This window comes from Daktulosphaira vitifoliae, unplaced genomic scaffold (genome assembly GCF_025091365.1).
Source record: "Daktulosphaira vitifoliae isolate Bord-2020 unplaced genomic scaffold, ASM2509136v1 Scaffold_3, whole genome shotgun sequence".
Classification (NCBI taxonomy): Eukaryota; Metazoa; Arthropoda; class Insecta; order Hemiptera; family Phylloxeridae; genus Daktulosphaira; species Daktulosphaira vitifoliae.
The window spans coordinates 15,411,406-15,428,451 of record NW_026099574.1 but is presented as its reverse complement, the minus strand read 5'-3'; the positions used below and the strand labels follow the sequence as shown (position 1 = coordinate 15,428,451).

General features: G+C 26.3%; 1 protein-coding gene and 1 pseudogene across 1 annotated transcript; both read left to right on the top strand.

Moving 5' to 3' along the window:
• The first annotated feature begins 204 nt into the window (after positions 1-204).
• Positions 205-1,459, top strand: LOC126902056 (uncharacterized). Its single transcript, XM_050679077.1, has 3 exons — positions 205-586; positions 672-935; positions 1,020-1,459. The coding sequence occupies exons 1-3, from the start codon at positions 205-207 to the stop codon at positions 1,457-1,459; spliced, it is 1,086 nt and encodes a 361-aa protein (XP_050535034.1).
• Positions 1,460-4,417: 2,958 nt separating this feature from the next.
• LOC126902054 (uncharacterized) lies at positions 4,418-15,133 on the top strand (annotated as a pseudogene).
• Positions 15,134-17,046: the final 1,913 nt, after the last annotated feature.

The following is a 17,046-nucleotide window of genomic DNA, read 5'->3' as shown; positions in this document are numbered from 1 at the left end:
ATTTAAAAAAAAATATTTAATTAAGTTTTCTGTTAATAGTTTCTATGGATAAAATTTTTTATTTGTAAATTAGCAAACATTTTTACTCTCAGGTTAACTTTGAGAATTTTTTGACTTTCAACATTATCATCAATTTTTTTAATTATTCTCAAAACTAACGTCGTTGACATTTTCAAGTTTTAATTATTGAAATTATTTGTAACGATGAACACAAAGACGCAAAAATTGTTTGCCCAACTCAAAAAATTGCGTGGAAAACCTACAACTCCGTTTAAGAAACAGGCTCCTGTCAATAAAAAAAAATGCTTGAGTGACAATCCTAAAATTGAATCCAATATTAAAACTACAGCAAAAGACATGCTTAAACGTTCGTACCGCAAATCTACTCGATCCATAGCAGTTCCAGTAGAAAACTATGAACCGTTCGCCAAAGAAATAATAGAAAAAATTGACCGATCACGTGCATCTTATTGGAAGGACCCTCACGAAATACTCGTAGAACTGTTTTCAACACAATTTGACGAATCATCTACGAAAAGAAAAGTCGAACATGACGATGAGACTTATGTAGTTGAACGTCAAAAAAGTATGAAATAAAATTTTTTTAATCATCGGCTATATTTGTTATTTTTTACAATAATAGTCATGCTTAATTTGTTAATATTTATCAGGTTACGAAAATATGGATATACTTCCTACTAATTCGGCTAAGTCGACTGAACTATGTAATAGTTCACAATCGTTGAAAAGGGCAAATACATTTGATGGATATCAGCCATCGAAGAGGTGTAAATACTCAAGCTGTGTAGAGTTTCACTCGAGTAAATATAAAGAAAATAGAGTAGTGTTGAAAATAAGGGCCATATCTTCAACATATGATTCAGATGATGAATCGAAAAATAAAGACGATTCAGAAACTGACTATGATTGCGATGGTAAAAAATTGATTTATACACTTTAATGAAAACATTCATAATAATAATATTTTAATTCGCATTTTATTTCTTAAAATTCAACAGGACTTTTCTCTAACACAACACGGTCTACAGACGCTCTCGACGCATGTAAATCATCGAATAGACTCAAATACTCGAGTAGCGTTGAGATTTACTTGGCCCAACCTGATGAAATGGAAGACAGAATAGTCTTAAAGATTTCAAAAATAAATTCTTCGGACGATTCAGATTCTGAATCTGATTCTTCTTCTTCTTCAAGTTCTGATTCTAGTAGTGATTCTGATTCAAGTTCTGATTCTAGTAGTGATTCTTCTTCAAGTTCTGATTCTAGTAGTGATTCTGGTTCAAGTTCTGATTCTAGTAGTGATTCTGGTTCAAGTTCTGATTCTAAAAGTGATTCTTCTTCAAGTAGTGATTCTGGTTCTAGTTCTGATTCTAGCTCCGATTCTAGCTCTGATTCTAGTTCTGATTCTGATTCTAAAGAACTTTCAGAACACGAATAAAATTTTAATAGTTTAAAATTATTTTATAATCCATCAAACAGTGCCGAAGAACATTTTTAATTGAGTTACCTCCCCAAGTTATTTCATGTAATCAAATTTGTTAAACTTTTAAAACTTTATGCTCCTTTTATCATCCCTATTAAAATCATTAAATTATCGTTATTTTATATTTTGTTTTTATACAAAGAAAAAAATACGAACTGTACACATTTCGTTTCTTGCCTTTTACCTAATTTATTTTATTGTTATACATTTTTTTTTCTTACATTTGTTTTTATTTCTCTAAAAATTTTTTGTTACTATATTTGTTTTTAATAAATTTATATGTTTATGAGAAGTTTTTTTGTTTTAAAAACTGGTATGACTAGAAAAATAAAGAAGTATTATTTTAGTCTATTTTTAAAATGCTAATTATCAAACCAATATATTGAATTAATTTTACAAAGTAGGTTAGTTTTAATAAAACCTACCTTAAAAGAACATGTTTTGATATTGTACTCATTATGGGATGTGCGATCGAGAATTGATGCTCGTCTGTCGAAATGTTGGCTATTGGTCACGGTATCTAAAGTAAAATACAGTCTCGAGCAGGCTACTAACATATGCCCCCTCCCCCCTCAAAAAAAAAACATAATATGTTCTTTTAAATAGGATTAATGCAATTGTAAAGCAACTCATTTTTATGTCTTGCATGATTATAAAAAATACAGAAATATTTTTTCATTATTAAATCAATTACTTTATATCAAATTTTTTTTGTGACCTAATACACCTTCTTTATATTACTGTATCCATTGTTCTATTATAATAATTTGAGATCTTAGAAAATACACACTTTTTAACTAAAAAGTCAAAACTATCATAGTTATGAAACGTAAGTTACCAAATTATTGTCTAAATCTTTTAATAGTATCACTAGAACTTTAAAATAAATTGTGTATCATTAAATTTTTATAAAGACTAATTTTTTGTTTTTATGTTACATAACATACTAGTTATCAATGATTGTTTATTAGATATGCCTATAAAAATGAAGAATACTTTTTGAATAGACCTCAAATTTCGATATTTAGGTTTGTATGCACAAACATATAATGTCTTTTATAGAATATGGCGTTAACACGAACAAAACAATTCCAATAAACATCGTGTATGAAACTTGGCGCACTTCTACAATTTGTAATAGAGGTTTTTAATTACACGTGTGCTTCCAGCTGGCGTCTTTTTCAACCATACGTCAAAAGAACAGAAATCATATCTGGTTAAAATCATTGCCCTTAAAAACTACCTTTTTTTTTGTAAATGAGGAAAATTCCACAAAAAAATTTGATTTTTAATATTAGTAAATTTTGACATTTTTAGCTTCGATGCGAAGCTGAGAAGATATTGGTTTTACTATGATGTGTTTTTTTTGTGCCTGTTACCACTTTTTCTCAGCTCTCACCGAACGGATTTCTTTCAACGATATGTTAAAAGATCACAAATCGTATATAGTCGAAGACATTACCCTTAAAAATTAAAAAAAATTACAAATTTAAAAATCGCTAATTTTCGAAATTTTTTCAATTTTTTTTACTAAAATGTGCCGTAACTTTGTCAAAACTGAACATATCAATATAATTTTTTTTATAGATGCTTGATATCTTTACCTATCATTTAACATATTTTTTTTGTAAATTTGACCCTTTATCTGCCCACAGGGGGGATTTAAAAAGACAACTTTTTCACAAAAAATTAACGTTTTCAACTTAACTTTTGAAAATGTTCCGGAAGGTCTGACACTTTTATATATATCTTAAATTAAAGCAAATGTAATATACTTTAATTTGAAAAAAAAAAAATTGACCTCTGGACTTGTCTTCGTGGTGAAAATGGCTACCGAATGCTATTTTCGTGTGAAAATTCTCGATTTTATTTTTTATATTTTTAAATTTATAATGCTATAACATATTTAAAAGTATATGGATGAACACAATTTTTTTATGAGAAATAATATTTTCTAATAATCCCTTTTTCATTCGACATACTTTATCTTAATCAAGATATTAATAAGGAACTAGCAGATCATGTAGTTTTTGGAATAATATACCAATTTTTTTTTAATTAAACACTATCTAAAGGTATGCATCGAAGCGTTTAGTTTTGATAGTGATTTTAATCACTGTCAGATATCATTATACTTGATCCAACTATGCCACGTCACCACTGTGCCGCGACCCCCCTGTTCTGGGTTTTTTTGTTAGATTTCCGTATTCCAATAATATTTTCATTAATTTGTTGTTGATGAGTGTGAGGCACATAATTATATGTATTTAATAGGTAATGATAATTTTTTAATATGTTTATTTATAAGCTGACACGTTGTGTTTTTATGAATTTTATTTGTTTGACACATATTGAAAGAAAATATTTTACTTTTCAAAATGTCTAAGTTAAGTTATCGTTTATTGTTTCCTCATTAATTTTCCTTTTAAATTCCAAATTTGTTGATCAACAAATAGTGCACCCGACAATTGTCTTAGGGATATAAGCTACTTTAAATATTATTAACTTATAGTTGTATGTATGTACGAGACTGTTATAATAACAAATTATGTCCATATTTTTTTAATAGAATTAAAAATTTATACTGATTAATAAAAAAAATTTAATACTAATTAATAAGAAATTTGTGTAAGTTAAGTTTAAAATCATATGAGTGATAATGAACCATTAAAATATTTTACCAATTTTTGTATCTATGAAAATGAAACTAAAAACATAAATACAGTAGAACCTCATTAGTCCGAACTTCGCTTAATCCGGACAGTTGTCTAATACTACGAAAAATATGCAGTTTATGCCGTAGACTAAAATAAACATAAAAGCAAGTTCCTCGAATTCCCCGTAAGTACATATATTCTTATCTACCGCCATTAAAGTTATCATAAACTATGTATTGGTAATTTATATATGATTATGTGTATGCATTATGTTGATATGTAAGTTTTTTAATATGTAATGTTTTTGCTGGACCTAATATCATGTTGCAATACATATATATTGTATATTATATATAGTAATTAGTATAANTTTTTAGTAAAAAAAATTGAAAAAATTTCGAAAATTAGCGATTTTTAAATTTGTAATTTTTTTGGAGGTTTCCCCCATTTACGGGGAACGAGGGAAATTTTTTCAATTTTGAAGGGTAATGTCTTCGACTAGATTCGATTTGTGATCTTTTGATGTATCGTTGAAAGAAATCCGTTCGGTGAGAGCTGAGAAAAAGTGGTAACAGACACAAAAAGAAAAACACATCATAGTAAAACCAATACCTTCTCAGCTTCGCATCGAAGCTAAAAATGAATGTAATACTGCTATATTTTGAAATGTGGCTATATTGCGTACACAAATTGATTTTAAAATAGACATACACTTAAATACGGCAGTATTGAATTTAAACTATGTATGTGCCATAAGTCGAATTATGACAGTGTTACATTTTAAATTAATAAGTCTGCCCGCAATAAATTGAAATAAGGCAGCCATTAAATGGATAAATATAAAAATGTATACTATCATAAAGTAAAAAATGTTTATGTATTACTATGTTAAGTACATATACTGCGAAAAACGATTCTAAATTTCCACTTACGGCACTACTTTAAAAAAAATCAAGTCGTAAGGGAGCCATTTTCAAAAAGAAATTAAAAATGTATGTACGTTACTAAAGGTCCTTTATTTAATATTAAATATTTTACATATTAGATAACATATTTTATATAAATATAAAATTTAAAAAAAAACCTAAGGCTGAAAATCACTTAAAATTTAAAAGTTGAAGTTTTATAACTTGAGAAGAAAAAAAACGGTAGCACAGTAGGGTCGAGGCACANAAAAAACGGTAGCACAGTGGGGTCGAGGCACAGTGTGGACGAGGCATAGATGGGACAAGTATAGATGATATCTGACAGTGATTAAAATCACTATCAGAAGAAACGCTTCGATGCAAATCTGTAGATAGTGTTTCCTTTAGAGAAATTGGTGAAATATTTTAAAAGCAACATGAACTCTTATTTCTTTAATTATATCCTGATTAGTAGTTCTTTGATTTTAAAATATAATATATGAATAAATACTAATTATAGTTTTTAAATTTAGTATGAAATTGTGAGGCAAGCTATGATGTATGGTTCATAGTGTTGGGCGGTTGATAAAAAAGTAGAGCAGAGAATAAGTGTAGCAGAGGTGAGAATCCTTAGTTGGATGAGTGGAGTGACTAGAGAAGATAGGATAAGGAACGAGCATATAAGAGGAAGTATAGGTGTTGCGTCAATCGTGGATAAGATGACAGAAAATAGACTTAGATTGTTTAGTCATGGTATGAGGAAAGAAGAATCGAAAGCTGTAAGAACAGTTATAGAAATGAATGTTGAAGGAAGAAGAGGTAGAGGAAGACCAAAAAAGAGATGGAGGGATGCTATTGAATGCGATTTGAGGACAGTTGATGTGAGCGTAGAAGATGTGGGAGATCGTGTCAAGTGGAAGTTTAGGATGAGGGTGGCCGACCCTAAGTAGTTGGGATTAAAGCAAAGAAAAAGAAAAAGATTAGCAGAAATTCTGGTGGCAATAGACATAATATAACTGTTGTTTCGGAATGTACAATTTAGCGTTTAGTTGGGTTTAAACAATACAGCGTCAAATCAATTACCTACTCTATCGCTTGTATATTAATATACACTACACTTAAATGATACATTAAATAAATAAACTCACACATACACACATATGGATTTATAACATTGTGTCTAATGTAAGTATAACATGATAAAAAGTAACCGTAAAATGAAAAAAATGGAATATAAATTTTAGTACTCATATTAAATGTAATGTAACTCGAAAAATATTTGTTTAAATGAAAAACTATAAAATAATTTTTTTGTTAATAATTGTCTTTTAAACAACTTTTGTAAGTTAAATATTTGTTGAGAAAATTAAAAAAGCTCATATTTTTGAACTTTTGCGAGGCTGTAAAAAAAAACATAAATTTTTAACATATTAAAAATCTAATCAGTAATTATTTGAAAACAAATTTTTTTTTCTTTTAATTATTAATTTATATGTAATTAGTAATAATTTTAAAAATTAGAAGTGATAGAAAAAGTCTAATTGCAGATTTGAAAACAACGCAAAAAGTTGATTTTTTAAAGTATATTTTTGCTTCTGATGAAAGTTTCTTGTAGTCCAGTGCATTTATTTATAGTAACAAACAGTTTTTATTGAAAATTATTGTATCCAGCTTTTTAAATTTTTATACACATAAAAGTAAAGCAAAATATAAGTTCTTTATTATTTTTAGAATATCTCCGTTTAAATTACAATATTTAATTATTGAATATCAATTTCATACTAAATTTAAAAACTATAATTAGTATTTATTCATATATTATATTTTAAAATCAAAGAACTACTAACTACTAAGTATAATTAAAGAAATAAGAGTTGATGTTGCTTTTGGAATAATCCACCAATTTCCTATTTAAAAAAAAAAAAAAATTGGTTGGGAATCTTTTCTGCTATTCGCCAAAATTACTCCTTCGTTGACTGGCCTAATCATTAAATAGAAAATTTTATGAGAATTAAAAAAATTGTATCGTTAAAATTAATATGCAGTCAGAAAGTTTTATAATTACTATGTATTGTAAATTTATCAGAGAGGATCAATATTTTTTTGCATTTTTATCGTAATAATTAACTTAAATAGAAGTAATAATAATAATTTCCTAGTAACTTTGATTGTTTAATAAGATTCTACAATTGAAGTATCATGAACTGAATTAATTTTAATGATTTACTTTAACTAAATGTACCAATCAAAACAAAGTTGTTAAAAATATTTACTCAATTGAGCGTATTATAAAATTTGATTATATTTGAAAAAATCAATTGTTAATTCAGTAGCAAAAACAATCATTTTTTTTAGAAATGATTTATTTAGCAACATGTTATAAAAAAATTTGTAATATTATAGTAGTAGCACACACAAATAGAGTAAAAAAATTATTAAATTACAGAGTAAAATGATTAAATTTTGTAGTTGAAACATATCATATCAAACTTAATTCGTCAATAAATACTTTGAAAACATTAGAAATGAATGATTTTAATTGTCTTTATGGAGAACATGGAATAACTAACTGTTTAATTGATAAATTGAAATTTTTTTCAATTTTTGAGGGTAATGTCTTCAACTAGATACGATTTGTGATCTTTTGACATATTGTTCATCAAAATCGGTTCAGCGAGAGCTGAGATTGAGCGTAAACAGACAAAAAAAAAAAAAAATAATAAAAAAAAAAATATATCATAGTAAAATTAATACCTTCTCATCTTCGCATCGAAGCTAAAATACGATTTTTGTAAAAAAATTATTTTTTTTATGTTTAACTTTATAATGTTATAACTTTTTGAAAAATGTATGGATCATTATAGTTTTTTTAAGATAAGTACTATTTATATTTTTCTTTTATGCATCATGTTTTTTTTTAAATAAAACCTTTTCTCTTTAAATATGTATTATAAATATATATATTATTCATATATTACACTTATAAATCATAATACTTGTGGTTAGGATATAAATAAGGAAATAGTTCAAGTAGAAATTTCTGTGATGTATCAGCACTGACAACAGGCACAGTACTAGCACCTGATCTTTGGCTAGCCCGTACTGGTGACGTCTTGTTTAAGTACTGATTCTGAATCAGTACTAAATCAGTGATTCAGTACTGGCGGTCAGAATTGGTTGTCAGCGTAACGCCATTGCTGGCAGTGTTCTGGCGTAATACTAATTATACATAACATCTAATACTGATCTGCCAGCATATTAACAGAAGAGTATTAGCGGAATACTGTTTATACAAACCATCAGTATTGGTCTGCCTAAGCCTCCAGTATTATGCAGATGAGTACAAGTAATCAATATAAGACCTTAGTTATAAGTATAAAGAGTTAAAAATAATATATGTAATATTTTACATTATTGAAATTTTTTAAATGTATACACAAATATATATATAACTAATTTAATATATATTACATTAATTATTATGAAAAAATACATAGTTTAATACATGTAACAAATAATTTTTAAATAAAATTGAACACATTCCAAAAAATTGGATGGGGGGAGGTAATATACAATAATAATAAAAATAAATTAATAATTTAAATGAAACACTGTGTTGATTTTAATTATAATCTAATTTTGTCGACAAGGGAATCTCATGAAAATCAAATAGATTAAATTATTTTTACTTGTTACTCGTGGTATTTTTATTGTCTTATAAAAATTATTTTACAAATTCACGCTCTCATAGAATCTTGATAAACTTTATTATTATAATAAATTATAATAATGTATAGTTAAATGATAATGTGTGTAAGTCTAATATAATAAAGTATTTTGTAGATTTAGAATAATTCTTTATCTCTACAATTTTAACGTGGGTTATAGTATAAATATCAGCGTTAAATCAAAACAACTAATTTTGTTTGTTTATCAATTTAATATCTATTAATTGGGGAAAACCTGTAACAACCAAATCCACGAACAGTGACCACCCAACGGCGACTATCCTTTACAATAAAAATTTTCTGTAAACGGACGTTTAAATTCATTATGCGAGTTTGGCTTTTTATATGCAATTATTTATTTAATGTGTTGATTTCTCATAGTTTTATTAAATTTTCGGTAAGTACCGTTTTTATTATTTTTCATTTATAAATTCTAAACTTCATAATAAGTTATTGAATAAATTAAAATATTTATTTTGTCTGCCACTAAAATGACAAAAGTTTATACAGATTTGTTTTGTAAATCTTCATCTAAACCATTTGCTATAGTATTTTTATTAGTTTGATATATTTTGTACAAAATATCTGCTTTTCATAAATAAATAAGATTTTACTGATCTAGATGATTTAACTGAAAATGTTGTCTTATATGGCCCTCCTTCATGTCAAATCATGTCAGTATATATGATTCAACATTTTCTATATTGCTTATCATACAAAATGTATAGACTGGCTGTTCTACTATAGTAATAGTTTCAGAAAGAACAAAATTGATTTAAATAAAATTTTTTTTATCTACTTGGTGTAATTTCATATTTTTCCTATATTTTCTATAATAAAATAATGTCCACTATGGATATTATATAATTTACCTATGATTGGTTAATTGCCACATTTAAATATTTATAATATAAGAAACATTTAAGTTCTAATTTTTGTATTATATTAACTAAGATAATTATATATTTAGGGATACAAGTTTTTAAAGTATCTGAAGTAATTTCTACGGAAATATATTTTATAATTAGGGCTCAAAATTGAATGAATATAACAAAGTTTTTAATATTGAAAGAATAAAGAAAAAACAGAAAAATATTTTTTTTCATGGATTTTTGTATAAAAATTTTACTTATGTTTTCATATATCCTTGTTGACTCAAATAATGTGGGTATAATAAAGTTGGGTAAATTATTTAAAAATAAAACAATTTTATAAACATTAATAAGTAAAGGTTTTAATATTTTGATTGTAAATTTTGATATAAATAATTTATATATGCACATACTGTACTGTTATTAATTATAAATATGGATTATAAAAATAATACTACACATGTTGTTATTAAATTTAACATAAAAACAATTGATGGCCTCAATTATATTGTTCCAGTTCCTATAATTTGGACAAATAGTGATAATGTTGGATATATCTACAAAACTAAAAAGAAAAATTTTTGAAATTAGGTCACCCAACAGAGATATTGCAATTAGAATACACGTATTTTTATAAACTTTGTAGGCCTCTTAATCCCATGATAATTGTTTTAAATATTTGAAATTTAGTTGAAACATAGATTATACACTATACAATGTAAATATCACAATAATATAATAACTTATTGGTTTTAAGTGAGCTCAAAAACGCCAATTTTCACAAAAAAGTGACATTTTTTGAAAGTCATTAAAGTTTAGTATTTCACATTAATTTTTTTTTTTAATGTTATCTTTGAGTTATAATAGTATCAAATCTAAAATTTTAATTAGATTAAGTTGTAATTGAATAATCTGTGTAATTTTTAACGTTCTAGCTATTTTTAACTTTTTTTACATTAAAATAGCCATAAAAATGAGAAGGTCATAAAAAAAAAAATTATTTTAATCTAAATATAGCATAAAAAATAAACCCTGAAAATTTCAGAAAAAATATGTGGTGGTCGTACCCACTTCTGGATGATTTGGCATAGATTGACCCATAAGTATAATTTCAGAAGCTAGTTAGTGCTTATTCTTCAAATTTTGATAAAATTATCAATTTTTACCAGAGTATTTATATGATCTTAGTAATAAATTTAATACATTGTTTCTTAGTTTAAAACTTTTTGTGCAAACTAAGACTAATTATTTTTCAGAAAATATGAACAAGGTGTAAGACGAATGAATAGAGCATTCACAAATAATATTGTATTGAGTAGTACAATAGAAGACAAATATAGTTCAGAAGATGATAGTAATCCAAAAATCCTAATTGGTGATGAGCTTCAAAAAAATTTTAATGATATTCCTTCTTTTATCAAAAATAAATTGGAACGTGGAATAGTCTATGGTATTACTTATAATTCAATCATATTTTATGTATACCTTAAATTAATATTTTGATATTATTTCTTTATATAATTATAGATAAAGATGAGTATCAGTCAGACACATTTGCATCATCAATAGAATGTACAAAAAAAAAAAAAAAATCAGTTAGAACAAATTCCACAAAAATAATTCATTCCTCTTAAAACCTAGGCAAGTCCTTATAAAAAAATATCTAATTTTGCTGTACATTAAGTATTGGATGTATAAAATACATATAAATTTATACACTTAATAAATCTATACATAAATGTATTCACTGTATATTAGGGTGGATAAAAAAACGTCGATCTTTGAAATTTTAATGATAACCATTTAATTTGTTTTATACATTGAAATAGTCATTTTGGGAAAATTTGAGATTTTTAAAAAAAAAATTTACTGGTAGCTCAACGTTTTTTTAGTATTTTGACCAAAAATACCCCAGAAAACGACCTCTGTTATTCAATTTTTTATCAAATATTATGATTAGTATATCACAATAGTTTGATTTTAACTGTAGAATACAAATTTTATAGTTTTAAAATTTTAAGTCAAAAATTGATAGCGTAAATATCATAATTAACGTCATTATACGGTATATTTCTAGTAGGTCTCAAGTAAGCGTAAACATTTTTTATTTCTTTTTTTATGCAGTTTGGCTGATATTTATGTATATTATAAGTAGAAAAAAAATTCATCACTAATCTTAAAAACTTATTCCTTTTTTTTTATAATTAATGCACAAGATAGAATATACGATATTCTTGAAAATATGAATAACTGGTGATTGTCTTTACATACTTTTCATCATTTATTTTAAAAGTTAGAATAAATTTTTAGTTTTGTTCTCATTTTTTATTTAATGCTTGAAATTAAAAATTATGAAAAAAAAAAATCATTTTGGGTTTTATTGATAACTCGTCTATTATAGATTCATATTTATTCAAGTATCGTAACTATTTCACTTTATGCATAACTAATTATACTATGAATTATGCTATCTGTAACTTTGAAAAATGCATAATAATGTTATCGAATTTAATCTTATGTCAATTAACATCTATGAGTTGTGATCAGCTAACTTTGTTATTCTATGGAAAACCATTAAAAAAATGTATATAATCCATCCATCAGGAGCAATTTATAGAGACGGATGGCATAAATAATATACTGCCTTAATATTTATATGTTCCGTAAGCAATTTAAATTAACAGTTTCTGAATTAAGAGTATTCGGTATTTAAATGCATTTGTTTTAAAAAGTTATACAAGATATTGGTTCGAAAGTTCATATCCAACAAAAACACCAAATAATGATCTTAAACTACTACGAGAACTAAAGCAATGTAATAATATTAAGAAGTATGTAAGTGAGGTAGTGATAAAAACTTTTTCTGGGCGTTTTACGAAGATTTATTGGCAGGTGTAAAAATTAAAATGGTGTAAGCATTAAATAAAAAATGAGAACAAAACTAAAAATTTATTCTAACTTTTAAAATAAATGATGACTTATTACACAAAGTTCCCAAAAAATGGCATCAAAATTCAAATTATAATTTGGCAAAAACTTAAGTTGAATCTTTATTTGTGGTAAATGATCCAACAGAAAGAGAGATAGCTAAAAAAATGAATTGTTTAATAAAAAAAAAATATTTGAAAAGTATGTAAAGACAATCGTCAGTTATTCATATTTTCAAGAATATCGTATATTCTATCTTGTGCATTAATTATAAAAAAAGGAATAAGTTTTTAAGATTAGTGATGAATTTTTTTTCTACTTATAATATACATAAATATCAGCCAAACTGCATAAAAAAAGAAATAAAAAATGTTTACGCTTACTTGAGACCTACTAGAAATATACAGTATAATGACGTTAATTATGATATTTACGCTATCAATTTTTGACTTAAAATTTTAAAACTATAAAATTTGTATACTACAGTTAAAATCAAACTATTTTGATATACTAATCATAATATTTGATAAAAAATTGAATAACAGAGGTCGTTTTTTGGGGTATTTTTGGTCAAAATACTAAAAAAACGTTGAGCTACAAGTAAATTTTTTTTTAAAAATCTCAAATTTTCCCAAAATGACTATTTTAATGTATAAATTAAATTAAAAATGGTTATCATTAAAATTTCAAAGATCGACGTTTTTTATTCGCCCTACTGTATATGTATTATTTTAAATTAACTGTATAGTATTTATTGAGTATTTCTGATATTTTTTAGTGATTAACTAATTAGAAGTATTTTTAATTATAACATGACACTATATTAACATTTAATTTCAATTTCTCAAGCTAGATACTCCGAATAACTTAACATTAATTAATATAATATACTCTTTTCCCTATGATATTTAAATAGATTAGCATAAATAATTTCTATTAATGTAAGAACTTTTTTTTTCAGTTAAACAAACAACAAAAAATAAATTCTGCCCAACTTGTGGTCGCTCAGGTAATAAATACACAACAATTGGGTGTTAAATTTATTATTTATATTGTATGTTATTGTAGTAAATATTATATTGATTTCAGATAATATTATACCAATTAGTAAAATGGAAATAGAAAGCTTGAAGCGTAGCTTTGAATACAGAATAAAGGAAGAATGAAAGATAACACGAGCAATAATTTCGTCCGTTGTTAATTCTATTGATATTGAAAATATTTTGATAACAAAATGATTGATTTGTTAAGACAACATATGAAAGTTTTAAAGAATTTGATGACATGTTAAAAACTGATATTGACCTTATAAAGCAATTGGTGAATATTACTGTTTAGTAGTAACATGTTAATATTTTAATTTTCAGAGATGTTTTATAACTTATAATATAAAAACATTATCTAAAGTTATGATCGCCGCATTACTTGGGCTCAACACATCAAAGCCAAAACATCACAATTAAACTCCCGCTTACAAATACTCAAAACCCTAATCGTCAACAACAAACACTTAAACCTAAATATTAAACTACTCCTTTACAAATCTCTCCTAAAGCCAATCTGGACGTACGGCTTTCAGCTATGGGGCAACGCAAAAATTTCTAACCTAAATAAAATTCAACGGTTCCAAAATAAAATACTAAGAAAAATTACTATTTGTCCACCATATGTGTCAAATCACTCTCTGCATAAAGATCTACATATGAAAACAATTCAAGAAGAGGCAAAAAATTATTATAAACGTTTCCACCTACGCCTTAGCTCTCATCCAAATGAGCTCATAAAAAATCTATCTTCATTAACCATCCCTGGTAACCCTCCTCGCCGCCTTAAGCGTAAATGGTGCAGAGACCTACTCAATCCATAAAAAAAAAAAAAAAAAAATATGCGTATAAGGACAAAACAAAATTATTAAAAGACGAAAGTGTCATCGGTGGGTGGCTTCTTCATTCAATATTTCATTCTTGTTTATCTTAGCTAATACTCTTATTGTGCCATTTGTGTATATATTGTGTATATATTAATAAAGAAAAAAAAAAATCTTAAGTTAAAGAAATATAAATGTCATTATGCTAAAGATAATTTCCAAAGAAGTCCAACTGATGTATATACAGCATTTGGGAGGGAAACTAATGGGGAAAAAAATTCAATTTTTCTAAAACAAATACCTACAAGTATTTATTAGGTATAATAATGTATTAATATTTATCAAAATTTATAAGATGATACATTAAAGAACATTTAACCATGCAATTATAATGTCCCAAAATTAACTAAATAATGTACTCATATTAAGTGCCTGTCAGACTTTTGATATGCTTGTGCATCAGCTTATAAGTTTTTGTTATAATATGTATAATTTTTAACTGTATACTTTTTATTGAATACTTAAATTTTAGAAATATTACTTTCCAAATATCAAACTATCTCCATCAAAGAAATTGCTACCATCTTCAGCTGCTGGTTTTCAGGTGCTAAAGATAGAGAGAGAGGGAAAAAACTAAGAAAATCCATAAATTAAAGTGTTATATGTATATACATATAACACTTTAATTTATGGATTTTATTTAAAAAATAATGTATTGCATAATGCATTATTAATTAATTCTTAGACTTTTTTATGTTTAATTGTTATTTTTACTGTTATGTAATATTATGTTTATCACTATTATTATAATTAATATATTAAATTATATTTTATTATTCACATGTGCCAGATCACATGTTTTAAATAAAACAATTTTTGGATATTCTTATGTTTTATATTGCTCTTCATTATGTTATATCATTATTAATTTGTTTAATTATGAATTATAATTCAAAAACAGATATGTAATGAGTAAAACAATTTTTGTTAATTATTTAATTAATCAAATTGTCTATGAACTACCTATTTCCTGACTCGTAGTTATTTTTAGAAGTATCGTTTATCATAATGAAATACTCTTGAAAACGAGTTGAACAAAAACTTGATAAATACAATTATGTAACTGGACCAGTACTGAAGGTCCATGAAATTATTATTAAAATTCAAAAGATATGCTAGCAGTTTTAGCCAATATTGATTATATCTGGAATTACGCCAGCGCCAATCAGTACTGGTAAAGCGTTATCATCCCAGACATGTGACAGCTCTGGTCCAGTATCGACTGCCAGTACGGGTGCTGTACTGCGCCTGTTGTTAATTTCTGATTGGGAAATCATGTAGCTTTTGAAATAATCCACCAATTTTTTAAAATCAAACTACAATTTTGAATCGAATCGTTTTTTTTATGATAGTGATTTTAATCACTGTCAGATATCATTATACTTGACTCAAATAGGCCACGTCCCCATTATGCTGGGTTTTTTTTATTTTAATAAGTTTTGAGTTACGACAGTATGCACACGATGTTAGTCAAACTATCACCTACACATAGTATGGCGATGAAAGTGACGCGGGCCGTGGGCTCCGTGTACCATGTAGCGACATGGGATTGTGTCAAATCTTACATTCTAAAATAAATATTTTTATTGCAAGTTTAGAATTAAATTTAGTGTTATCTTTAAAGGTATTTAACAAAAACCATTCCATTGCAACTAATGAAAAACATTTTAGTAAATTGTCTGCAAATTTAACTTGAATCTGAGCGTTTCAGATATTTACTTTCAATTTATAAATATAAATGTTCATATTTTCATTATTAAAACGTATAGCAGATACGTTATATATATATATATATATATATATATATATAAAAGACTGTGTTTCATACCTTTACATCATTTTATACAGGTGTTCAAAAAGTAAAACAAAGTTTTCCATTTTTTTGATAAATCATTAAAATTTATCTCTTTTTTTTTTTCTTATTTAACACTTTGACACGCGTCGCTCCTTATACACGGTGCCTGCGACTCGTGCCACCTTTATCATCCGTCGCCCTACTTTGAATACTTGACTGATAATACCGCGTCCCATACGTCACGGTGCAAAGTCCAGCAAGTGCCGTATGCCCGTCGACCACTCGCAACAAATGATAAGTGAGTCTTCCACCCGTTATGAAAACGACAACGAACCGACCCGCACCCGCGCACCAACACCACCAACGCTGCTAACTTTTTGACGCCGAGGATCTTGCCGGACATTGAGTTGTCGACGCCAGCGAAAGTGATATTAAGCGAAGATTATTATTACTGTGTTCGTCTTTTAGGTTTGTTTGTCTTTTTTAAAATTAACCTGTTGTTGCTCATTAATAAACGGCCCACGGGTCTCTACCCTCAAAACCAGTGTCGACTACATTATTGTGACGTAAGTCGCGTCAACTTTGAATAATAAAAGTTAAAAGTTTTATATGGTAATGTATTGTCTCTTTATTAAAAATAACATAATTATTCAAAAGTAGTTCAATTAAAGCAGTAGTACAAACATGTAGAGAAGTTTATTGAATTATATTCAATTACAATCATTCATCT